The 27,426-nt window shown below is 34.5% G+C and overlaps 1 protein-coding gene across 1 annotated transcript in view; it reads left to right on the top strand.

Annotated features, from left to right (window-relative positions):
• Positions 1-26,076, top strand: part of LOC149806693 (ribosome production factor 1-like) — a 32,897-nt gene extending 6,821 nt beyond the window's left edge. Inside the window, exons 2-8 of the mRNA XM_089956660.1 lie at positions 962-1,099; positions 3,610-3,705; positions 6,026-6,179; positions 13,452-13,534; positions 17,702-17,880; positions 22,494-22,620; positions 25,197-26,076. Of these exons, the coding sequence (XP_089812786.1) occupies positions 962-1,099; positions 3,610-3,705; positions 6,026-6,179; positions 13,452-13,534; positions 17,702-17,880; positions 22,494-22,620; positions 25,197-25,238 (819 nt within the window). The 3' untranslated portion in view covers positions 25,239-26,076. The remainder of the gene's footprint in view (positions 1-961; positions 1,100-3,609; positions 3,706-6,025; positions 6,180-13,451; positions 13,535-17,701; positions 17,881-22,493; positions 22,621-25,196) is intronic.
• The last annotated feature ends 1,350 nt before the right edge of the window (positions 26,077-27,426 follow it).

The following is a 27,426-nucleotide window of genomic DNA, read 5'->3' as shown; positions in this document are numbered from 1 at the left end:
ATGTAAATGAGCCCAATTAGTTGTTGAAAAGACCTGCAAATGCAAAATCACTTTAGGTATTGTCAGTCAGTTAAGTACCATAATCTTTGACAGCCTTCACCTTTGAATTGTGTCTATGACAACTGTACTAACTGCCTAGTGGCGATAGTTTTCCATGAGAATTATGTGTCAAGCTATGTGAATCATGACCATTTACTTTTTAACAGGCTACATGTGTATATCAAAGGTTTCTCTCTCTTTTATGAGATTAATTGGACATGATGTTTTTATGAGATTAATTGGACTTGATGTTTTTATGAGATTAATTGGATATGATGTTTTATGAGATTAATTGGACATGATGTTTTTATGAGATTAATTGGACATGATGTTTTATGAGATTAATTGGACATGATGTTTTTATGAGATTAATTGGACATGATGTTTTTGTGAGATTAATTGGACATGATGTTTTTATGAGATAATTGGATATGATGTTTTTATGAGATAATTGGACATGATGTTTTTATGAGATAATTGGATATGGTGTTTTTATGAGATACTTGGACATGATGTTTTTTTATCAACATGATTATTTTGATGAGGGATGAGAATAAAAACTTGTGTTTTTTCATGTGACTTGTGATGACCTGACAGGTATGCAGATGACTGACAGGAGAATCTCTGTATGATATATATATATATCCCAGCTACAGTAGTCCTACAAAATTGAACCCATGCAGTGTACATTTATGTGTTACAACCTAGATAAGTTGCCTTAGGAACCTGCGATCTTGGATCAGTGAGACAATTTTGAATGCAGGGGTATGACTCAAGGGGGTTATTTCCAAATCAGTGAGTTATGTGGAATTTGCTCAAGTGCATTACAAGAGTGACTTCTTAGCCAATAATGTGATTCTAATCAATTTTTCACCTGCTAGTTTCTATTACTGATTTGTGCTCATGTCTTTTTTTCATGAAGATGAAGATAAAAGAGAGAAAAAGAAAACAGATGGAAGCTGAGGCTATGGGTGACAAAGCTCCACCTAAGAAAGTCCCACGAACCATTGAGAATACAAGGGTATATGATGAGACCATGGTTAATCCACAAGATGAAGAAGTGAGTGACAGTTTACATATTAGATTGAAAGCCTTGTCTTTTGATATCATTTAAATCGGAAAAAAAGAAAGAAATTAATTATTGTTTTTACAAATCTCAACAGTTTTTTACTTTTCTTGTGTTGAATGTACTTGGTTATTTTGTATATTCTTTATGAAGTACTTCGATATAACTTTTCTGAATACTTGAAGATAACTTATTTTGTTCAAAGCATTTAAGTCATAGCCTCAGATCAGTACAGTTGGCAATACTTTTCATAATAATGGAGCATAGTAGTATACTAGGCTTATCTAATAGCATTCCTAAGTTTAATCCCTTACACTGAATTTGGTTAATTTGCAAGACTTGCAAACTATGCTAGAAACTATACTGTAGTAAGGGCAAGGTATACAGACAATGTTCTGTTAATAAAATCCATTGACCATATGAACCATGGTAATGGAACTCCATATTTTTGGAGGAATTGTTCAGAAAGCTATACCTCAAATGAATAATTGGAAAATTTATTAGTCAGCCTAGCAGATCTGAAGCACCAAATCTTCCACTCACCCAGTTCTGGCTATGTGGCTCTATAATTTGTTATGTTAGAATTATAGTATATTGATATGAGTAATGCTACATTTAAAACTCATATGAAGAAGTGAGTAAACTCAATTCTCTTTGTTATTAATCTCATAAAGGAGGAAATAAAGATGGAATGAATTATATGCCCAATATCTTCACTATATCAGGCATTTTTTCACTATTTCACTTGATGCTCTAAGGATTTCCCTGTTGTCAAGCCATACACTTAAATGATACACTTGCCTCTGCCTCTAGAGCCAGGTAATTGTGCCATTAATTGATTTACAATACACAACAAAGAACATGATGCCTACTCCGGAGTTCTTTCTGCCATATCACCATTACTGTGTCAACATTATGTGGACACTTGTAAGGGAATAACTTAGTCTGATGTGTTGGACATTGATTTTAGAATATTTTAGCAGACTTTCAGTAAGAATTGTGTTTATTCCAAAGCAGCATATCTGCTGCCACTTGCATTAAAAAAGGTAACTGCCAGCATCTTGCTAAAAGTACATTATTACTGAAACTAAGATCACAGTGACAGGGTGGCTAATACTAAGATCACATTGACAGAGTGGCTAATACTGAGATCACATTGACAGCGTGGCTAATACTAAGATCACAGTCACAGGGTGGCTAATATTAAAATCACAATGACAGTGGCTGATACTAAGATCACAATGACAGGGTGGCTAATACTAAGATCACAATGACAGGGTGGCTAATACTAAGATCACATTGACAGGGTGGCTAATACTAAGATCACAGTGACAGGTTGGCTAATACTAAGATAACATTGACAGGGTGGCTAATACTAAGATCACAATGACAGAGTGGCTAATACTAAGATCACATTGACAGTGGCTAATACTAAGATCACAGTGACATACAGGGTGGCTAATACTAAGTTCACAATGACAGAGTGGCTGATACTAAGATCACAATGACAGGTTGGCTAATACTAAGACCACAGTGACAGGTTGGCTAATATTAAGATAACATTGACATACAGGGTGGCTAATACTAAGTTCACAATGACAGAGTGGCTAATACTAAGATCACAATGACAGGTTGGCTAATACTAAGACCACAGTGACAGGTTGGCTAATACTAAGACCACAGTGACAGGTTGGCTAATACTAAGATAACATTGACAGAGTGGCTAATACTAAGATCACAGTGGCAGAGTGGCTAATACTAAGATCACAATGACAGAGTGGCTAATACTAAGATCACAATGACAGAGTGGCTAATACTAAGATCACAATGACAGGGTGGCTAATACTAAGATCACAATGACAGAGTGGCTAATACTAAGATCACAAAGACAGAGTCGCTAATACTAAGATCACAATGACAGAGTGGCTAATACTAAGATCACAATGACAGGGTGGCTAATACTAAGATCACAATGACAGGGTGGCTAATACTAAGATCACATTGACAGGGTGGCTAATACTAAGATCACAATGACAGAGTGGCTAATACTAAGATCACAATGACAGGGTGGCTAATACTAAGATCACATTGACAGGGTGGCTAAAACTGAGTGCAGACAACTAAAAATGCATATTTCATAACCTTACTGGGTGACAGACTTCACAGAGTACACACTAGTCACATTACCTTATGTACTACTCAGACAAACTGGTAAATACCATAATGAATTGCAACAGGATCTCATCCAGTTTAACAGGAAGTAGATGTGTTGGTAAGATATGCAAACAAAGTCTTACTCAAAACAGGTTTTTTAAATTTATTACTCCTAAAAGTAGTACATGTAAAATGTCCATATAGATTTATATATATATACAGGGTCATAGAAAATAACACATTTTGCAGATGTGTAATGAAGGGCATGGTGTCATTTTATAAGCCACTTGACTCATAAATGAGTATCAGCAGTGAGACCATCTGTATATGAAAAATGTTTTATATGTTAGGTTGCCTTAGATGAAGCCCAGGATGAGATGGCATCTTACTTCAACAGGGAGACCATACCCAAAATCCTCATCACAACCTGTGACAGACCAGGACAAGTGAGTTATATTTGTCAGGGATGGTAATAATTTCTGCTGCAGTTTACATTAAATACCCCATAAATCATCACCGCACCTTGGCAGACACACTGATGGCAACTCCCTCATGGAGGCGCTGGTTGAGATCACTGATTGACATTTGAACAGCCAGTGAATGAAGGCCACTCATGGAAAGGCTGAGACATAAAGGGTGATTTACAGTTAAAGATGCCATTGGGTACTTGGGTACCTGCCCATTGATTGTAATCGTGGCAATAAAATGAGCCATAGGCTACCCGTTTAACGTATGCAAGCTTTCTGCCAGCGCTTGTAATGGCAGCACTCACTTTGTTTTCAAGTTGACAATCCTTTTGATTGAGCCTCAGATACATGTATTTTTACATTGCCAAGCAGAGGTCTACCTCTAACATTGCCAAGCAGAGGTCTACCTCTAACATTGCCAAGCATAGGTCTACCTCTAACATTGCCAAGCATAGGTCTACCTCTTACATTGCCAAGCAGAGGTCTACCTCTTCCAGTAAATAATGAACCATAATCCTATACCTTGTTTTCCCACATGACAGCTCTTTAATTGAGCTGCAAGTGTGATACAGTAGCAAGTAACAGAGGGTGGTTATTTGATCTTGCCACACAGATGATGTGTTCATTTGCAGCCCTGAATAGATTTAACAGATTGAAGGATGAAAGTGTTACTTACATAGCTCAGTCAGCATTGGCATGACAGTGAGACCAAGCAAATGGAGCCAAATGATATTTTTATGATTCTGCCATGATGATTTATTAGATGACAAGGGAGGATTTTAGAACTTTATCAGACAATTAGGATGAATTGTTGAATTTTGTACCAGATAACATTAGGTAGTGATCCTGTGAATTAAAATAAATGTGAACTTAACTGCAGTTTTATACACATATAATACAGGTACCCTTTTGATTGGGTACCTGATTATTAATATTGATGGATACCCAATAGAAGTTTTTTAAAATTTTGACAGCTTTATATACAGTCAGATACGATTTCAGAAATCAGTGTTCTTTAATTTGATCATATATTTGGACAATAAGACAAAAACAGCTTCAAAAGCCCTGTATAATCAGTATATGTTGAAAAGGTTGATTGACTTCTTTTGCAATGACTTTATGGTTTTACTTTATTCAAAGAAATCTGAAATAAACTTAAGCACTGACTTGACAGGAGGCACATTTTGCTGAGCTTCTCTTGAACAGAGTAAATTTATCCAACTATTCAAACATGAAAAGTAATCCTTGGTGATAATGGACAATTAAATTCCAGATGAGAAACACATCTGTTTAAAAACAAACAGAAAGCAGAATTTACACTTAACTGTGTAATGGCTGGAAATACATATTTACAACTAGTTCAGTTCTGACTTTATATGTGCTGTAAGGGACTGGTCATTTAAGTTAGTGTGCTTGATTGTTCTTTCATTTATCAAAAGATAAATTTGTTTCAAGTAAAAACATGAATGTCATAGTGTCCTTTTTTATACTACAGATCAGAGCAAGACAGTTGCTTTCAAGCATTTAACACCCCCTTTAGAAATTTAAATGGTCTCTCCCTAATGAAGACTTGACTTCAGCTGATGTTCTGCAGATATCATAGCAGTGACCATTGCCAACACTCATAAAATATAAACTTGGAAGATGATGTTAGTTTCAGGTTGGGTAATGTTAATTTCTATCACATGGACTAATCTGACTTGACGCATTGGACTTTGCAGCATCTGTCGTTAATAAGGGAAGTTTGATAATTGTAATTAATCTGACCTCAACATGTTGAAATGAATAAACAAAAACAAAATTCTTCTAATAATGTTTAGTTTGTCCCAAATGAAAATGTTGCCAATCTTGTATCAAGTATGGCTAACATAGTGGTCAGTTTGAAGATCATGTTATCTCTCAAGAATATTAGAGATTGGTTCAACACATAGATGTTAAAAAGAAGAAATGGTCTTGAATTGAATTCCTGGAAATTCTTTTTAGACAATAGAACATCAGTCCCGTTGAGGTAACCAGTTTCGTTGTACATGTTTTTGTGTCTTCACGTTTTCTTTTTAGAACTGAAAAAAAATGTCACAGTTTCCTACTTCCACAGAATTAGCTTTCATGAAATTGTACAAGATATGAATATTTAAATATACTAATACAGTAAATGCATATACAGTCTGGGGAGGTTACGTAGCATAAAAATTTTGATAGGTATCATTTTCGATTTTCCTTAGGCTGCTGGAAAGGGCAGGTTTTTTAGTCATTGGAAATATTGGCTGACTATGCACAACCTTTATTCTTTTTCTTGCAGAGAACCAACAAATTTTGTAAAGAATTGAAGAAGGTTATTCCCAATTCACATCTATACTACAGGAGAGGTCTAGATTTGAAGAAGATAATTCCACAAGCATTATCCAAGGATTTCACAGATCTGCTTGTTGTAAATGAAGACAGAAAAATACCAAGTATCCTTATCATGGCTTACATTTGTTGTTTCAAGTAACTACTTAACAGTGTATTAGTTTGTGTGTGTGTGTGTATATATATAGATATATAGAGAATCCAGTTGCCTCAATAACTCAGCAAATTAGTTACCATATATACATGCATATATCAACAACTCAGCAAATTAGTTACAATATGTACATGCATTTAAACCCATTTGCGTATAAGCTGACCCCCAAACTGAATAGGTATAAACACTAAAAAGTGAATGACCCTCGTATAAGCCAACCCAAACGTTCAAGATGACATCACAAGATAAGTTCAAAATGCATTTATTTAGGTAAATTACATTAGCAAAAATTACCCATATAACTCTCTTGGGCTTTGCATGTACGATTATTGTATAATGATATAAATTTGTTTGAAAAGTCAAGAAATTTATTTAATTTTCTGTTTTCTTATTGTTTTTGCCTCACTCAGATTTGTGTATAACTTGGTCAGACAATGACAAGAATTGTGCATTCGCTTGTTGGTGTAACACTATCCCTCCATTTTGACTCCATTATTGTTTGTTTATGCATTATTGATTAGACTTTTTATATCAGTGGATCAGTAAATACATTTTTATTTTTCCTTTAAACTGTAAATACCTAACTTATTAAAATATATCCCAGCACAACAACAACAATAAAGAACAATAGGGTTTGGTTCAATGCTCACAGTTAGGCTAGTGAGTGTATTTACATAATGGCGCCATCACGTGTACATTGTAGGTTACAACACGTGCTGAATGAAGTACATCCCTTAGATTTGAATCATTGGTACCATAGCACTAAACTTTAAAGATAAATTCAAAATACAATAATGAAGAGTTTCAGAAATAATGCTTCGAAAATGATGCCAATACTGTAAAAACTGAGTTGTTTGATGTAAGTGATCTTACAGCCCGTTTTACAAAACTATGGTAATCATACTAATATTATAGAGTGAAAGGCAAAGTACTGGTATAGTTTCCAATCAAAATTTCCTCTTAACCCAAGCCAGTTTCAAGGGTTTTAATGATTAACTGGCTTGTATTGCTGTTAGAAAACAAAAGACAAATCCACCAATTATAAACAGAGGAGATGCCAAAACATCCAGCTTTCCATTGTGTGGAAAATTTTGATTTTGTTCAGCCAGAACACAAAAGTTAAATAGATTGATGATGATTTTAATTGATCTGTATTCAAAATTTTAACCTTTATTATTACCAATCTTTCATGAATATGTAACAGTTATGTTAGTTGTGCCTTGCACAATTGAATGTTGTACCTTTTCGTAAAGATTACCTCAGTTTGTAGCATCGCTTATATCATTGAAAAAGAGTGTTTTCTGGAATAATGGGATTTGGTCAGAAAAATAAATAAAGCAAAATCTGCATCTAATATATTTGGGAATAAACAAGGATTAAAGTGATGCTAGGCACAATTTGCACTGTAAGTACTGCACATTATAGTTCAGCCTGGTCTCCCGGGTAAATTCGAACCAGCCAGTGAATTATTAAGTCTTTTTATTTACCTGTATTTAATTTCGTGCTGGAGAAATCTTGAAATATGCACATGCAAAATAATAGCAAAAGCAATCATAGTAGTTTATAGCAGTTTAGTAAGTGGGTTTTTTTCCATATGCATGTACGTCTTAGGGCACAGAAAATAAATTATTTTTTTGTGTCCCAAGATTGACAGTCATTAGAATGGTAGTCAGCAAAAAAATCTTAGAAACTGTCAAGTTTAGCCCTTGATCCATGGATAAGCAGACCCCCCCCCTCCCCTTCTTCCAGACTGTATTTGTTTCCTAAATTATATGTGAGTATATACAGTAGTACATCTAAAATAGCAACACATGATATTCTTTGGGCTTATAACATTTTCCAGGTTACTAACCCAGGAGAAGTGTTCTTTTTTTTCAAATCTAAAAGTTGGAATATTTCATCATCCTTAAATTAATAATCTACTGCTGGTCATCAGATCCCTTTGAATAACATTTCTTACCTGCCATAACAAATATAAGACAAAATATTATGTGTATATCAGTCATTTTACTGCTTGACTTGCTATGAATCCACTGTCACTGCTTGTGTCATCTGCCAATCAAATTATTAGTTTCAAAAACAATGCTGCTTAGAACACTCATCATTCTTTCTTATTGGCTAATGGGAGCAATTTTGTAATTGGCCATGATTGATTTTTTTTCTAAACTGGTTTACTTAATTTTGATAACATATAAAACGGTATAAGTTAGTGAATGGCACTTTACCTTACTACAAGTCAGTCTCATTTATGAGCTAGTATAATCAGCAAACTCCATTGTTTATAGTTGACTGTTAATGTGATGTGATAATTCCACATGATCTGTGAAGTAGCTGTGTATCCTATAAGGATTAACCAATTACAGTAGTTATAGGGATTAACCAAGCACAGTAATTATAGGGATTAACTAATTACAATATTCATAGGGATTAACTAATGACAGTAATTATAGGGATTAACCAATTCCCAGTTACAGTAGTTATAGGGATTAACCAATCACAGTAATTATAGGGATTAACCAATTATAGTAATTATAGGGATTAATCAGTTACAGTAATTATAGGGATTACCCATTTACAGTAGTTATAGGGATTAACCAGTTACAGTAATTATAGGGATTAACCAATGACAGTAGTTATAGGGATTAACCAAGTACAGTAGTTATAGGGATTAACCAATTACAGGGGGGCCCCGAGTGGCCAAGTGGTCTAAAGCGCTCTATGTCACGGATCACTGCCACCTCACCTCTGTCTGCGTGGGTTCGAGTCTCGGGCTCGGCCAATGTGGATATGTGAGAAAGCTTGCTGGTAGCTTCTCGTGGGTCGGTGGTTCTTTCCTGGGTTTTCCCGGGTTCTTCCTCCACCATTAATACTGGCCGCCATGTATAGCCTATCTTGTACTGAAAAATGGCGTTAAACCCTATAACAACAGCAACAACAACCAATTACAGTAATTACAGGGATTAACCAATGACAGTAGTTATAGGGATTAACCAATTACAGTAATTATAGGGATTAACCAATTGCAGTAATTATAGGGCTTTTATTGGTAATATTCATATGTAAAAATGAATATTCTACTCACTTGATTTTGCTCAAAATGTTGTGATCTATGTGTACTAAATGAGTATGCACACAAAATCAGTCTTTTAAAAGTGTCTTAAGGCAGGCTGATAGACAAAGTTTAGAATTTTTATGATTATGGTTCAAACAGGGTTTCCCTTGACAGTTAGAAAAAAATGGGAAAGGATTCTAAAATGGACTTAAATTTGCATGGGCAACCTTTGAAAGTTTGTAGATGAGAAAAGGAATAAGGAGGAAAAGATTTTAAAAGAAAATAAAAGATGAATTCCAGAGAGAGATAATTAGACACCTATCCATTAAAAGCATCAAGTTATCCAGCTGTCAAATGATCTTGCAGTAATGCATTCAAGTCCTTTGTAATTTTAGGAAACAGTAATAGAATCTAACACATGTCTTGGTATTGTGTAATAAAATCACACCTGATGACTCATAATTCATTGGCACGAACAGAGCTATTCCAAGTCCCTGTTCACCGAGGAGTCGTAATTCATAGGCAAGAACAAATCACTACCAAATTTCTGACCACAAATCTCACCTGAGGAGTTATAATTCATAGGCAAGAAGAAGGCTTTGGCAAGTTTCTGTCCACAAATCCAATAGTGGAATTTTTCTATCACACAGTAATAAAGATGGCTGATTATATCTCACATTTAAAGGATCTTTATTTTGCTCTTTAGTAACAGTTTCTAAGATTTGGTTTTACACTTTGTATACTTGGGAATGTGGTTTGAACACAGGTAGACTACTTAAGTTCAGACATCAATATCTAAGAAAAGGTGATGAGATGTCATAGATATGATGGCATAAAAATAGAAAAATATCAATCTAGAAAATCTTGAAAGATGTGGCAATAAATATCTTCATGACATCTATAGAACTATGCATTATGAAATGTATACTGAAAAATATACCTCTGGATAAGGCAATCAGACATTACCTGGTGCCATTATTTGAACATATTTTGCTTTCAATTATCAGATCTCTGTTTTATTAAATACAAAATTACTTCTAGATTGTGCAAAACTTCATCTGTCCTGTCAAGCTGCAGTTGTTCAATTTCATTTTCTTTGAAGTGAAATTCAGAGACTTGATAGTAAACCAGTTCCCTCTCTCACATTGGCAATGGCTGCTATACTGCCTTCCTTTGCATTATATTAAAACTTATTCTAAAATCTTAAAAAATATGGAAATTTCGGTTACTCTGCCACCAGCGACTGAAAGTAGCAAAAGAAAGTAGTCTTTGATCACATGGATGGCAGTAGTACATGCACAAGCGTGACTACATATGACATTGTCTATGTTCAGTATGTAAAGGTTGCTGCATTTGTACGGGAAGGTATGAACAACTTTTTCTGAGTGATACTGCATGATGTTAGAACAGTATTGCTCACAGGAAACGTTTATATTTTCCCATTCCAATGTTGTAATTTATTTATTTATGCTCTTTTTCTCTACCTTGGAGTGATCTATAATTAACCAATTTTTTTTCTGCCTATACAATGTGTGGAGGATGAGAGATACTTACCTTTCAGAAAAGATACCTCAAAAGTAACATTCTTTATGACATAACATTTTGATGTCATCATTGATTCATTATGGGATTATTTAAAGCTGCAATATTGAAATCAAAAGTTATGTATAGATGTGTCATTCAGTATGAAGCAGTACAGTATAGATACATGTATAGTGGAACCCTGCTATAACACGATATGCGTCCAAATTGGATTGCATTAATAGCAGGGTCGCCTTAATGTGGGATTTTACATTATTTTACTTTTTTCAGAGAACACATTGGCACATATATGTTTATTCATGTTTAATGTATATGATGAATAGGGTATCAATAACATTTACTATCTTGCCATCGTAGCATGCAATTCATCCACAATGCATGTAATTCTGTGGAAAAATTGCACACAGATTTAAAATATTCAGTAATTTTGTCACAGATCATTGTGTCTGAATTCAACGTCTAATATATAGCATGAACAGAGTATTAACACCATTTTCTTACCATCTGATATTGTACCATCATGGCATGCAGTTAATCCATAATACATGTAATTCCATTGCAAAATTCGCATATATATTTAAACTATTCAGTAATTTTGTCACAGATTATTATGTGTCTGAATCGAATGGGAAACATTAACAGCAAAATTAGGTTAAGAAAGACAAAGCACACGTACAATTCATTACATTCCAGGGTCTATGAATGGTGTCTGTAAAATCTTCATGCTGCTAAAATTTTCTCATATGAGTTTCGATGTACCTTTATCCATTGGAAATTCCCAATAATTAACACATGTATGCCTGTTCATTTGAACGACTACAGCAAGAATAATTAACAAACAACACATGCTTTCAGCGTGCATATAATTTTTACTTAAGATTTTGTAAATATTGAAAGAAACATGTGAAAAATACTTTTATAAATATTTTTAAGTTGAACACATGTACAATTTCATACCTGTTCAATTTCTAGCTAATAAAGTGGACATTATTTACTGGTCAACCGATTGCGTCTAATAACACTGCCAAGCCCAGCAAACATGTTGGCTTTCATTTTTTGATGTTTATTAAATTCTGAGAATCTTTTATCAACCACCGCATTGTCTGCTGCTTGGTTGTGCATGCAGCTAAAGAAGACACACATGTTGGCTATTGTTTGAGTAACGATTGTATACAGAATTAAATGAAGACAATCACAAAGACGACTTACTGGCTCTACTCATGGATCAGTAATAAGAAACATTTCTGATAATGTTTATTTGGCATAACACTTCAAGAACCTGTTGAAATTGTTAAATTTCAGAAGCCACGGCACGATCGTATTATTTTCAGATTCATATGCGAACTATTCCACCAAATGATAATAAACATTTTGCACACTATTTCCGTACTTTAAAAAAAATATTTTTCTGGGTACAAGAAAAATACATATGTATTTAAAATTTCTGGAACCATGCCATGATCATATTATATTCGAAATCATACATGAACTCTTCCCCAAAATGATAATACATTTGTTATGCACTATTTCACATACTTTGAAAATAAAGTATTTTTTAATGTGTGAATGAATATATGAAATTTCATTACCACTCCACAACTGCATTATATCCAAATTCGCATTATCACGAGTCACATTATAGCAGGATTGCACTGTACTAGTAAATACTGCTCAATTATGACATGGAAGTTAGTGGAGAAGAAAGAGTATAATATAAGGGAAAATAGAACCATAATGCTGAATGATGGGAATTGGTTTGCAGTATATGAAATATTGTATTAGGGTGCTGAGTGATGGGAATTGGTTTACAGTTTAAAGGTATTGTATTAGGGTGCTGAATGATGGGAATTGGTTTGCAGTAAATAAGGTAGTGTATTAGGGTGCTAAATGATGGAATTGGTTTACAGTATATAAGATATTGCAGTAGGGTGCTGAATGAATGGGAATTTGTTTTCAATACCATATATACTAGCTTATAAGTTGAGTCCAAATGCAAACTGGATCTGTGGAGTTGGTTACAGGTTAGAAGAAGAACAAACAACAAAGACCCTAATCTGCTGGCACATTATGCAATTTATAAGATAGTATTTATGTTATTAGGGTAGTTGAGACACTTTCTGTATAAACAAATTGTGCCATTTCATGACAGGTCTTTACAGTGCCCTCTAATCACGACAGTGAGCTTTCACCTTTAGCAACCTAAACAAAGTAACATTTTCTTGTGAATATCAAGAAAGGGAAGGAAGAAAAAAAAAGAATTAAGAAAAAGTTTACATAAGGCAATGTTGAACCTCCACATATAGGATTGAAAAGAAAAATTCTGTTTTTCCTAAGTTACTTTAATCTTTATAATTGTTTGTACAGTTTTTATAATTAGCGTTTGAGCTTACTGATAGTTATAATTATTTTTGGAGTGTACAGATACAAGTAATTATAATTATTTGTTGAGTGTACAAATAATTAGTTATTTTTGGAGTGTGCAGATAAAAATATTTTAAAGACACAACCAATATTTGTGATTTATATGGGTTAATTGTGTACAAAAAAGTAGAGAATATTAAAGGCACTATGGTACAGTTCTGTACTTTTTTCTAATGTGTATATTTATGTGACCTTAATACTGTCAAGATGCTCTGGTGATATCTCATCTCCCTGATGGACCAACAATACATTTCAAAATGTCGGGTGTAAGATTGACTACAGAATTAAAGGTGAGTTATCTTTACATTTCCTGTGATGTTATGATACTGAAAAATATCCCTGCTCAAGCTGTAAAGATGTCATCACCACAGATGGCAGTTTCTGAATCAAAGTTGACAATTAGCAGGACTCTGTCACCAGGTATCCATTCTCAGTTCTTGAAATATACAATTCCCTTTTGTTATGAATATCTGTATCAATATCATTTTATAATATAGTGTTTATTTAAGTCATTTAGGTAAAAGACATTTTTCGATACTTTAATTCTGTGTGTGGCCTTTACTATAGTAAGAGTACTTGTATGTACTTTCTCCGTTCATAAATCAAGGTTATTGCCTTGTTCATGTCAACAACTAATTCAGCCAAATCATGCCATGAATTAGTCAAATGGAGGTCATGTCAGCATTACAAAATCCTCTAAAGATGTCATGTGTGCCCTAGTTGTTTATTGGCTGAATAAAAAAACATCTGACTATTAAGATATTTTATAATTCATAATAATTTAAATACCTGGAATCTTTTCTGGTGATTCAGAATAGTTGATTTGATGCACACATATTGATAATATAGAGAAATTTATGTCCAGCATTCTCGTTCTTTTAAGATATATTCAGTCTTGTGAGAGTTGTAGAGGAATTGTGATACTGTGAGCATTGAATTGCAGAGTGAAAAATCATATATTCAGAACAGAAAGTACCTTGCTAGATTATTGTAAAAACATTCAAGGACTTGTATATTTAATAATTTTGTTAGATTACATGAAACATTCAAGTACTTTTATGACATTCACTTTCATTCGATTTACTTTGAAGTCCAGCATACATACATACATACATACATACATACATACTGTAACATCACCCTCTTAGTAAGAGGGGTGGTTAATTGGATTTGGCTGGCGTTATCTAGAGGATGACCTCTCTCGATATTACAGCCTGGTGGGAGTGGAAAGATAGAATTTTAACAGAGAACTGAGCAAGAATATTCGAAAGAAATAATGTAATATGCACCCCCTTAGACAAGAAAAATAACAAATTTAATCAAAATAGATTAATAGCAGCAATTCCAATTTGATCTTAATTTTGTCAGCAGAATTTAATAGCAGTGTCTAATTTGGATTTATTTCATCATAATAACAAGTCTTGAAAAGAGCGCAATGTCCATGACTTATTGCATCACCTTCCTCCCTTGACCGTGCATCAACGCCTTCCTGTTTTCTTGAGCCTTGCTATTCTCAACACTTCAACCATTCCTGGACTTCCTAGTCCTTTTTTCTGAACTCGTAACTCATTTCTTTCGGACTTCTGTCTTTGGACTGTCCCATCTCTCCCCAGAAAGCTGTTCTTGTTGAGAAATTGTGCATTATAGCACTAAACCCTATCTTTTCTTACAAGACAGCCACCTGGTCCCCTTTTCTTATTTAACGAGGAAAGCACTATTCCTTTTAGGCTTCCTCAGAGCCACTTCTCTCTTAGGATCTCATACTAAAGAATTTCACCAGATTACCTAATGCTGTTGGAAACTCGAATTCAGTGTATATGCACCAGACAGGGGAAGGGGATTCAATTTCCATTAATTCTTACAGGGCTCATTCCCTATAGCTTCTCAGGACCTGAAAGACCAATAACACCAGTCTCTTGCATCTATTCTTGGCCCATCAAAGACTAACCAGGAAAACTGCCCTTATGGTTTTCAGTGAAGCTCTTTAAAACCATGCAGCCCCAATCCAAGAAACCCAAATTGAAATCTCATCATCAACTGTCGGTCATTATACAGAGTCACTAGGAAGGTCCAGGGAGGAAGTTTGTTGACCAGCATCATCCTTTGGCAAGGCCCCCCCACCTCCCATGCTTCTGCACAAGTAAACTCTGGTGTGGTTAAAGGAAGAGGTATGCTACCTGCAAAAAGTCACAGTAGAGAGGGTGTTACATGACCAATCTCTGTCCTTTTACTCCATGATTTCCCTGGTGCACAAGATTAAATATTTCAATTCATTATCAACCTTTCCACCTTAAAGTTTCTGCTAGGAAGCATTCAAGATGGAGACCACAACCATAGCAGGACTGCCACAAGGCTTTTGGCTGGGCAGTCTCCCATCAACCTCCAGGATGCATATTTTCAGATCTCTTTTTATCTTCTCCCAGGAGGTACCTCTACTTTTGCTTGGACCAGTTTTTCCAGATTTTGTGCTCTGTGACCTAGCTTCTGCATCCAGAGCTTTTACCAGAGTAATGGGAGTAGTTACCATCCATCAAAGGTCACTGGGGATCCCAGTCCTCCAATATTTCCATCATTGATTGATCCACAGTTGCTTCATTGAGTCTCTCAGACAGGATTTGTCTCACTGCTGGTCCATTGTGACCTGACTGGGACTTTTACCGAACCTAGAAAAATGATTGGATCTTGTTCCATCTCAGAATGTTCTATATGTGGGATGAATATCCTCACAAACAGGTTATTAGTCCTGGCCCTGTTGGAGGTGCTGAGAGCCAAGACCTTACTGTCATCTTGCCAATAGCTTACGATTCTGGGAGGAGGCATCGTGGCTTAGTGGTTAGTTTTCCGGACTTACAACCAGACGGGTGAAGGTTAGAGTCCTGTTGTACCAGCCTGAGTTGGCTACCATGGTGTGTTCTTGGGCAAGGAACTTTACTCCAATTGCCTCAGCACTAAATAACCTACTCTTAGGACATTGAATTCCACAGCGAATCTCGTTCCCCTAGGAAGACTGTACTTGCAGTCCCTCCATTTTCTGCTTCTGGTAAACTAGAAACCACACAAAGATCCACTGACAGCATATATTTCCCTGGAACCAGAGTCATTTTGTGATGGTCTATGATGATGCCACATGCTCCTTCTCTTTTTGTTGAGGTTTTGGTACCTCCTTTGCTGTTGAGGTTTTAGTACCTCCTTTGCTGGGCAACCTTAATCTGAAGGAGTACCCTCATAGTTCATTACATCCCTGGCAAGAAGAATATTCTGGTAGACAGTCCTCACATAATGGTCACTGCATTAATCTGAAAGAGACTCCCCCCGAGACATTATTAAAATGAGTTTTCTACTCACCCACCCCCGAAATGTCATTTTTTTCTAGTTGGCTTATGATGATGGTGTACAGACTTGTGTGCTTTACAATACCTATAGAATTAACTAATTCAGTAAAAAGCAAATAGCTTACTAAGAGAAAAGACAAAGACCTCTTTTGCCCATGGTCATTATATATTGTGACTCCACAAACAATTTAAGGCAGGCAGTACTTGTTGCACTTTAGTGAACACAGGTGTGAAGCTGTTATGGCATCAGTATTGTGTGGGATTTTCAGAACAGACCAATAATACCAGCCTTTGTTAATTGTAATAGAGTTTTGACAAATATTGCATTACAGTGACGGTTTATGGGAAGTACTTGAATCAAGTTTATGGTCTTTGGCATACAGCTTTAACTGATATATCTAATAAAACATGTAATCAGCCTCAACATTTTCCCATACTTTTGTGCATCTTGGTTTGGAACAATCAGCATTCTGCATACAGGCTTAAGTCAGCAGTTGAGGTTACAAAGGATTAAAAAAGGTCATTGGAGTTTGTGTGTTCATACCAGTGGCAAATGCATATTTTGCTTGAAGTCATGGCTGCTGGTCACATTCTTTTGGTGGTTGCTCATGATAGTGCATTTATATAATAAAAACTCCACGTGGTCATAAATATCCAGTGGTTATTCACTGCAGAAGTTGCCGAAATCAGGATTTACTCTATTTATCATACCTGTCTATCTTTCTGTCTGCTCTAAATTCATTTATTTTTTTATGTATCAGTTCTTTTGGTTTTGCTAAAGAAAGCATCATTGTTGCTTATAATCATGTTTTCAGAAACACAACTATGTCTGGAGTTTTAGAATTAAAAAAATCGTGTTTAACACATGACACTTTGTGATCTGGCAGATATGCTTATAAGATTATGAAAAGAAATCTACATAGGATGACTACGAACTTGTTAAAGTTGCTGGTCATTCTGGCCTGAGAGAAACTTGCAGAAGTAGGAAGAACCGTTCCTGCTGTTTTATAAACAATTATTTGTCAGATTTTTAGATGTGTACCTTAATGATTAAAGATATTTCACAGGTACTGTCTCATAAATAGGAAAATCTGAGTTATTCATTCTTTTGGCTTCCATGTGCAGAGGGCTGGAGAGCTGACAGGTCACCAGCCTGAGGTCATCCTGAACAATTTTAACACTCGCCTGGGGCACAGTGTAGGCAGAATGTTGGCATCTTTATTCCCTCATGATCCTGAGTTCCATGGCAGGCGAGTTGTCACATTCCACAATCAGAGAGACTTCATATTTTTTAGACACCATAGGTAAGTTCAGTCCTGTACAGTTTATCATATTGCATATTCTCTTGTAATTACAGTTGTAATGTCATCATATTGCATAGTCGGGTTTAAATTTTAAAAAGTTTAAATACTTAATGTTGGTGTTGGTGGTTATGATTATCTGAAAGTGGAAACAGATGATTATGGTTGTGGTGTAGATATTTTGAAGTTGAGGATGGGTGTTATGATGATGACAGTTGTTTTAAAAGGAAACTTTGGGATAAAATATAACATCTGCTTGTTTCATTGTTTTCCTTTTGTTTATTACATCTCCAAAGTATGAGCACAGTAGGTCTACAAGTTTAGGAGAAATTGGCTTCTTTATTCACATGAGATCTGCATTTATTCATTGAATGCTATGTCTGTGGTACTGGTATGACCAGTACTTTTGATTATTGCTGAGTTAGGTTTGTCATTTGTATTGAATTCATCAGGTAATCATATGTGTGTGTGTTTGTGTTTATGGGAGTGTGAACACTTGTGTATACTAATGTTGCAAATACAAATGATCCTGCTACATTTTCACTTGTAAAATTTCAGATGTGCTGTATTTTATAACAGCAGTTGGTTAATGATAAACAACTTCCATCCACTTTTTTTTGTTGTAATTTAATTCTAAATGCATCATTCACCTGCTGTTAGGAATTTATCACATCAAAAAATTACTGTCGGACAAAATGTTCTCTTTGTGTTCAGTCAGCTAACCAGTTTACACTGACTAATAAAAGAAATAAAAAATATTAAAAAGTTTCTGTAAATACCGGTATTTGTTATTTTTAAGTATAAATAAAGGACTTTATTTTTCTAATTTGTATCAATCAAGATTTAGCATGCCTTAATTGAGAAGAGGGGATCATTCTCCCAAGATTCTTTAAAAAATATGAAAATGAACCATTTTGCCTCTCAAAAATATAGAATCTTGTATGCTATAAAACTTTGTTAATTAATATCCAACATAATATACTTGTGCAAAACTTTTGTACCTACAATATTGTAGAAAATATAAATCTGAATACACTGGTAATCCTTAGCCTAATCCTGGTGAGATGTATTGGTACGACATCAAAGGAAGAGAAAGGGAGTTCATCTCTCTGTATTTGAATATAGTCCAGATAGTGTGGTCCCAATATGATAACATTTCAGTTTTAAATTCATCTCTGTGTATTTGAATATAGTCAAGATAGTGTGGTCCCGATATGATAACATTTCAGTTTTAAGTTCATCTCTGTGTATTTGAATATAGTCCAGATAGTGTGGTCCCGATATGATAACATTTCAGTTTTAAGTTCATCTCTGTGTATTTGAATATAGTCCAGATAGTGTGGTCCCGATATGATAACATTTCAGTTTTAAGTTCATCTCTGTGTATTTGAATATAGTCCAGATAGTGTGGTCCTGATATGATAACATTTCAGTTTTAAGTTCATCTCTGTGTATTTGAATATAGTCCAGATAGTGTGGTCCCGATATGATAACATTTCAGTTTTAAGTTCATCTCTGTGTATTTGAATATAGTCCAGATAGTGTGGTCCCGATATGATAACATTTCAGTTTTAAGTTCATCTCTGTGTATTTGAATATAGTCCAGATAGTGTGGTCCCGATATGATAACATTTCAGTTTTAAGTTCATCTCTGTGTATTTGAATATAGTCCAGATAGTGTGGTCCCGATATGATAACATTTCAGTTTTAAGTTCATCTCTGTGTATTTGAATATAGTCCAGATAGTGTGGTCCCGATATGATAACATTTCAGTTTTAAGTTCATCTCTGTGTATTTGAATATAGTCCAGATAGTGTGGTCCCGATATGATAACATTTCAGTTTTAAGTTCATCTCTGTGTATTTGAATATAGTCCAGATAGTGTGGTCCCGATATGATAACATTTCAGTTTTAAGTTCATCTCTGTGTATTTGAATATAGTCCAGATAGTGTGGTCCCGATATGATAACATTTCAGTTTTAAGTTCATCTCTGTGTATTTGAATATAGTCCAGATAGTGTGGTCCCGATATGATAACATTTCAGTTTTAAGTTCATCTCTGTGTATTTGAATATAGTCCAGATAGTGTGGTCCCGATATGATAACATTTCAGTTTTAAGTTCATCTCTGTGTATTTGAATATAGTCCAGATAGTGTGGTCCCGATATGATAACATTTCAGTTTTAAGTTCATCTCTGTGTATTTGAATATAGTCCAGATAGTGTGGTCCCGATATGATAACATTTCAGTTTTAAGTTCATCTCTGTGTATTTGAATATAGTCCAGATAGTGTGGTCCCGATATGATAACATTTCAGTTTTAAGTTCATCTCTGTGTATTTGAATATAGTCCAGATAGTGTGGTCCCGATATGATAACATTTCAGTTTCTGCCTTGATTATCTGATTTAGCAAAATCTTGGAAAATTGGCTCAGAATCAAACTTGAGTTGAAAATTGGGATAACAGTTTGAAAACCAGGTTTTCCCTTTAAGTGCAGTTTTAGTTGGAGTCTGTTATGTTCTGCTGATTTTCCTCTATTAGGCCCACCAAAAATAATGGGTTTTTTCCCCGTTTAATACTATAAAAAATTTGGTCAGTCAGTTGGAATAAACGATTTTGAATACTAATTACACCCTTCCAACCACTTACCCTAGTGAACCATGTTTGCATGACCTAATTTTATTCTTTTGAGAAAAAACATAGTATTGCTTAACAGTGTTGTTTCTAATAGCTAGATGTGTACTTTCTGTATGATTACTTAATAATTTGCATTCATCTAATACAATTTTCTGTACATTTTATAGCTGACATTGATTAGCAACACCATACAGAAGTATCCATTATTGAGGCATGTTTTCTAGTCTGTGACCATTGGGTGCTTAAAAATATTGAGAAAAATAGTAAACACCTAAATGAACATGATGTCTAAGACTGTTACCTACAAATGAAATAAAATCCAGATTCATCACAGCAGAAAATCAGGAATTCTGTTTTTTTTTCAATTTTTTTTTATGTCAGTGATAGTTGATAGGATCATCAGGCTAAAAATAGGGTCAGTCTGGAAACTGGAAACAATGTGATGTTTCTTTTAGGCTTTAGGTTTTTCAGGTTTGTTATAATGTATTATTTATGTAATAAAAAGTGCTTAGGAACACGTGGGAACAACATTTGTAAGTGCATTTGATTTCAGAAATATTCAAGCCAAGAATAGACTTTGTTACTATGTCAGTACTTTATATTTATGGTATGGAAGCATGACTGTTTCCTTTTTTTATTTGTTTGTTCATTCAACCAAGAGTCACAAGCTAGCTTGATATTTTCCAAACATTTGCAGAGAATTTAAAGTGCATAATCCGATCAATCCGTTTTATTTTCATGCAAATAGCCAAGAATATGAATATATCATCAGAAAACAGTACAGTCATCTTTACAGTAATATATCATCAGAAAACAGTACAGTCATCTTTACAGTAATATATCATCAGAAAACAGTATAGTCATCTTGACAGTAATATATCATCATAAAACAGCACAGTCCTCTTTACAGTAATATATCATCAGAAAACAATAGTCATCTTTACAGTAATATATCCACAGAAAACAGTACAGTCATCTTTACAGTAATATATCATCAGAAAACAGTACAGTCATCTTGACAGTAATATATCATCAGAAACCAGTATAGTCATCTTGACAGTAATATATCATCAGAAAACAGTACAGTCATCTTTACAGTGTTATGTCATAGTTTATTTGTATAAGATATTTAGAATAGTAGCCAGTATACAGTTTTCATAAGGACCACTCTGGTGGCCTGGTGGTTACAGCGTTTGCCTCGGATGAAGGTCACAGGTTTGAACCCTAGCAGAGTCATACCAAAGACTTATAAAAATAGTACTAACAGCTGCCTCGCTAGGCTCTCAGCATTAAGAGTTTAGTGTTATGATTGGTTGGCCTAGTGTCGGGATAATGTAGCTGGGTGAGACATGATGCTACATGTCTGCAGCATGATGCCCTAGTGCTAGACATCACTATAAACTGCCACTCTGCAGACATAATAGTGATATGAATGAAAAATTGTCAAAGTTAAAAATCCAAGTCACACAAACACACACACACACACAGTTTTCATAAGAAAACATTTTGCCAGAATTGTATTCTTGCTTTAATTATGTGATGAGAAGATCATATTTAACTGTACTACATAGCATGATATATATGCTGATGACTGGTTCTATTTCAAAACTGAAAATTTGGGGGAGAAATTCCAACTTTCCATTTAAAATATGGAGAGACCTTTCAAATGATTTAACATAGACATAACATTAAAGCTTTTAAATATATGATGCATGATTTTTGCTGATTTCAATAATTCTAGGTTGTTTTGTTTTTTTTAGTTTTAGGAAATAATCATTGATCACAAAAACAAAAAGGTTGGGTATCGCGATAGTTTTAATACAAAATTAATGTTTTTAACTTAGCCATTTTAAATTCACAACCTTGCGTTATGCTTCATTGCATGTGCTTATGCAAGTATACACATGTAGACAAAAAATATTGAATACTTTAGAAGTGGCTGTGGTAATTGGTTGAAGAGTGCATTTGTTTCATTTCAGGTATGTGTTTAAAAATGCAAAAAAGGTGGGACTACAGGAACTTGGGCCACGGTTTACACTCAAGCTACGCACCCTGCAGAAAGGTTCTTTTGATTCCAAGTTCGGAGAATATGAATGGGTTCATAAGGTAATGTGCATGAAATTGTTTATTTTCCCCTGTTACTAAAATAAATGGACAGTGAAATTGCCTTCTTTGTTTGTTCAGCTAATTTCAATTAAATTTGCCACAAAGCTTCATCTCAAGAACAGTTCAGAAAAGTTTGATGATGAACACATTTAGCAAAACGTTTAGGGTTATGGCCCATGCTCATCCAAACATAGACATTGTAAATGTAAACTCTTAACACCACATTTAGTGATACTTGTAGGGCAATGGCCCTTGCTCATCCAAACATAGACATTGCAAATGTAAACTCTTATCATCCACATTTATTAATATAAGATTTTAATTAAGTTTGCTGTGACGCCTCATCTCACAGCACAGTTCAGACAAGTTGAATGATGGGCATGTTTTACATACATTTTCTTCAGTTATGGCCTCTGTTCATTTTACCATAGGCATCACACAACCTTATGAACATTAGCAGCAACATTTATAAATTAATTTAAACCAGATTTCCTCTATGGCTTCATCTCAACATGAACTTGAATGAGTTCATTGATGAGACTACTATTTTGTACTTATTTTAGAGAGTTATGGCCCTTGATCATCTTAGCATTTGCATTGCTAAATAGCTAAGTTACAAGTACCATTATCTCTGATAATTTGTGGATTATTAAGAAAGAACAATTACCAGGATAAAAAGATGCACCATAAAAGTGCAAACTGGAGATTACTGCAAAGAAATCACACAAATTAATCATTTTAACTAAAGTAATCTCAGCAACTGTAAATTAGCATAGAACAACTAGATCATTATATGAGCATTAAATATATGCTATCATTTCATAGCTTAGTGTTTCAAGATTCTTTTTAGTTATTACAGCATGACTTAAAGTTATTGATCGGTATTACTGATTAAAAAAAAATCAATCCTACTCCTACATGTGTCATATCAAACATAACAGAAGAAAACAGCACAGCCTTGGTAATCAAAACTTGTGTCAGAAATGAATACAGTACATGTCTAGAATAGTCGCAAATTTTTAAAATTGGAATAGGCTTCATGCTTAGGCAGCAGTTTAGGGGTAAATGCTACTCATTTGGATAAGAATAATTATTCTGTATTATTTGGGTTTGGATAATTGAGGTTTTTACTGTATGTAAAAGATTGATTTAATCTTTTTAGTACTTTTAAGTAGAACAAGAGGCCCAAGTGGTTTGATTTTGCTCATCTTGCTTACATAGCTTAACAGTTGACCATTTTTCTAAGCAGGCCTATGGTGTAATAGTACAGCCCAATGTAAGCTATCTCCAGAACTTTAAATCATGCCATATTTGCCTACTTTTCCAAAACCTGATAAAAATTCTTTCCGGAGATAATTAATGTGCATTGTCTTTAGCTCATAATTGAAGTCATTCAAAGCTGTAAAGCTTAAGTTACAGACAGAGCTTAATATTTGGTCAACAAAGTTTTGGTCAAAAAGAGGGATGTGTGCTTATTAAGATTTGTATGGATATTATGTTGAATATGGTCAGTTTCGTGTTTTGTGGCACATGGTTATTTAGTTTCAAGGCAGTTGAAGTTTGTTGTCTTGCCCAAGGACATACCATGGTAGCTGACCCAACATGGACTGATGGTAGGATCCTAACCCCCACTCTTTCAGTGGTATGATGCTAACCCCCACTCTTTCAATGGTAGGATCCTAACCCCCACTCTTTCAATGGTAGGATCCTAACCCCCACTCTTTCAATGGTAGGATCCTAACCCCCACTCTTTCAATCATGAATCAGGCATTCTAATCACTGAAGTACTATGGCTTCCATTGAATGGTATGTGAGCATGGCTTATTCATGCAGGATGACAGATTTATAGCTATTTTAGATTATGCAAAGTCACTTTTTATGCGATGGCATTTCGTCTATTATGAAAGTGGTTGTTCATTGATCCTCATTGCAGTTTGTGTGATTTATTCATTTGCCTGGCAGGGAAATAACATGTACATCTACTTATTTCCCTGAAGAAGAAAAAACTTTTTTCATCATGACATACATAATAACTAGAATAATACATATAAGATTAGCATTATAAGAACAACTTCACTCATAACAGAATAAAGAAACTAGTGAGTGAACACAGGAAATATTTTAAGAAATTACTATGCAGGTGTGAGTTTTCCTTCATTTAAATAATTGAATCATGTTTAATTTTCACCTACAATCCCTTTTGGTGCCATGGTAGATCAATTGGAAAAGCAAGATTCATAATCCAAGGGTTATGGGTTCAAAACCTGCCCAGGCTGGCGCAAGTCAGCTGCCTTGTATGGCCTTTGGCCCATAGCTTCCATTTCCTCTGCAGTGATAGTGAAGTCAGCTGCCTTGTATGGCCTTAGGCCCATAGCTCCCATTTCCTCTGCAGTGATAGTTCCCATAATGTGTTGCAAGTTTTTAAAAAAATGAAACCATTTCAGTGCTGAAGATTATATTTTCCTGGCATTGGACAGCACAATTTTCTGGAGATAATTTCTTAATTTTATTTTTATCGATACCTAGGAAAATATATCATAAGAGCTAATATTTTTCCCATTTTTCTTTTCTTTCAGCGTCATGAAATGGAGACAAGTAGAAGAAAATTCTTTTTGTAATCAGGAATGGGCACTTTTTGCAACATACAGTAGCACGTTATGATGCATTCTTGGGAATGTTGTTCAGTAGAACTTGAAGAAGATGAAAATTTTTGAAACTTCACAAGAGACTGAGCTGACAAAGAAATGGAAAATAAACTGGAATTTGTTTCATGAGAGAGGGAGAAGAAAATAATGTTGGCAACTTAAATTGGTGGTGCCTTTTTATCTGGGCCCATAGCAACAATGCCTGCCATCTGGAAAATATCTTTGTTTCAGTTCTGTACTAAGTGATCTGTAGGAACCATGTTGTACTCCAAAGTTTCAAAATATAGCACATCAAAGATATGAAATGTAGCAGTCATTCCTATCATGTGGCTTTGGTCTTGAAACACTTTGTTGAGTTGTTGCAGTCAGCTTATATTAAAAGAAGTGTGACACTTAAGTTTTTTTAATGATTTTCACGTGATGCAGTTTATATAAGGTTTGCCTTTATCACTTAAAAATAGTCAGAAAAGATCTGAAACAACTTTTCACAATTAAGATTTCTGCCTTCACCCAGTTGTAAATAAGGCTAAAAATATGTACATGTAAATGGCTTTGTTTAGTTGACTGCGTGTAAATGGTTTACAAAATCAGCAGCTGTGTTAATGAACATGACTGTCAGTGACACATGAGCAATTAGTTAATTGAAATATTTCCACATATCATCTATAAGAGGACTGTTTAATGAGGCTTTCTGTCAATTATTTTCTTAGTATGGATGATTTTTACATTTATTTTGGCTTACTACAAAAAAGCCAGAGCTGTCAAAAATTGGTTGTACCACACATTAAACAATGTTATAGAGCCACTCTAATGAAGTTGTTTGCTTTTTGCCTGAAATACCTTTATTTTCGAGATATACAACCTCTATAAGATCATTAACAATATTATTCCAAGCATCACATGTAAACAAAAATAGTGTATTATGTCACTTCTTTTTGTTGCCGATTCTAAACAAGATTCTTTTTCTCTCTCAAAAACTAGGGACATTTATTTCATGAAACAACTGTCGATATCAAGCTCCGTTTTATTGTTTTATTAGTAAAATATTTATGCTGTGGTTGCATGGAAAGTAATAGCAAAACATATCATCCTTCAGGAAATCTCAGAGTGCCAATTCAAGAATTTTAAGTTCACTACAAACTCTCGAACTCACTTCTCCATAATGAACTTTATCTCTGTGACAAAGCTTTTTATTCACTAAGTGCTCATTTTGCTTGGTTGCCTTGCAATCCTTGATTACATTTGTAAATAATATAAGGTAGGTTAAATATATTACTTAATAATATTTATAAACGTGTTTGATTAATCAACTGAAATTTGTTGACCTGACACGTGACCTTGACTGCTAACTCGTACAGTTAGGATTTGCATACCTTTAACTTTTCTTTTATTCTACCCCCTTGAATCGAATTGATGTAAAAGATGTAATTAACATGATAATGCAAAGCAGTCAGATTTTAACTGAGTGTAACAACACAACAGATATTTCCACAAGTCAGAGATCAAAACATGGTCAGCACTTAATTAGGTTCTCATAGAAACATTCTTGGACATAACTGTGACAGTAGATTTAATTTTTTCGTGTTTGAATGCAAGACATTGCATTCATGATGATAACACTGAAACTGAATTAAAAGAACTAAAACCCAAATTTCACTTGACAAAACTTCTTTAATTGGTATTTATTTATTAAAGTGTGTTGCCACCCATAGTTGAGAATTTCATGATGTAGATTACAATTTCCACTATTCCTTATGATAAAATGAGTGATATATAGAGGTTTTATTTACCTGTTTTGATCCCAATTTCTTCACATTCAACAAATAAGAGCCATTGGGGTTTGGGGATATTTTGTGTGTTACTAGTACAGAACATTACAACGATCCTAAGGATGTTATACCTATAAACAGATATACTCAACAAAGATAATGAAACAATGCCATTTTCAGTGAGGTGTACCATACACATTGTCAATAGCTTGCATATTATAGCTTTGAGCTGTAAATCTAAAGTTCATATCGGGGGAAAGGGCAAGTTTCAAATCAGTTTGATTTAATGGCATCTCATTCCTGTATACTGTTTACAAGTCAAGATATTTTTGTAAACATTGCAACCTTTGCTGTAAATCACTGGCAAGTTAATCACTTAAGACAGTATTTCA

This window comes from Sinohyriopsis cumingii, chromosome 1 (genome assembly GCF_028554795.1).
Source record: "Sinohyriopsis cumingii isolate HCF-2022 chromosome 1, ASM2855479v2, whole genome shotgun sequence".
In the NCBI taxonomy this organism is placed as follows: Eukaryota; Metazoa; Mollusca; class Bivalvia; order Unionida; family Unionidae; genus Sinohyriopsis; species Sinohyriopsis cumingii.
This window is presented reverse-complemented; position numbering and strand designations above follow the sequence as displayed.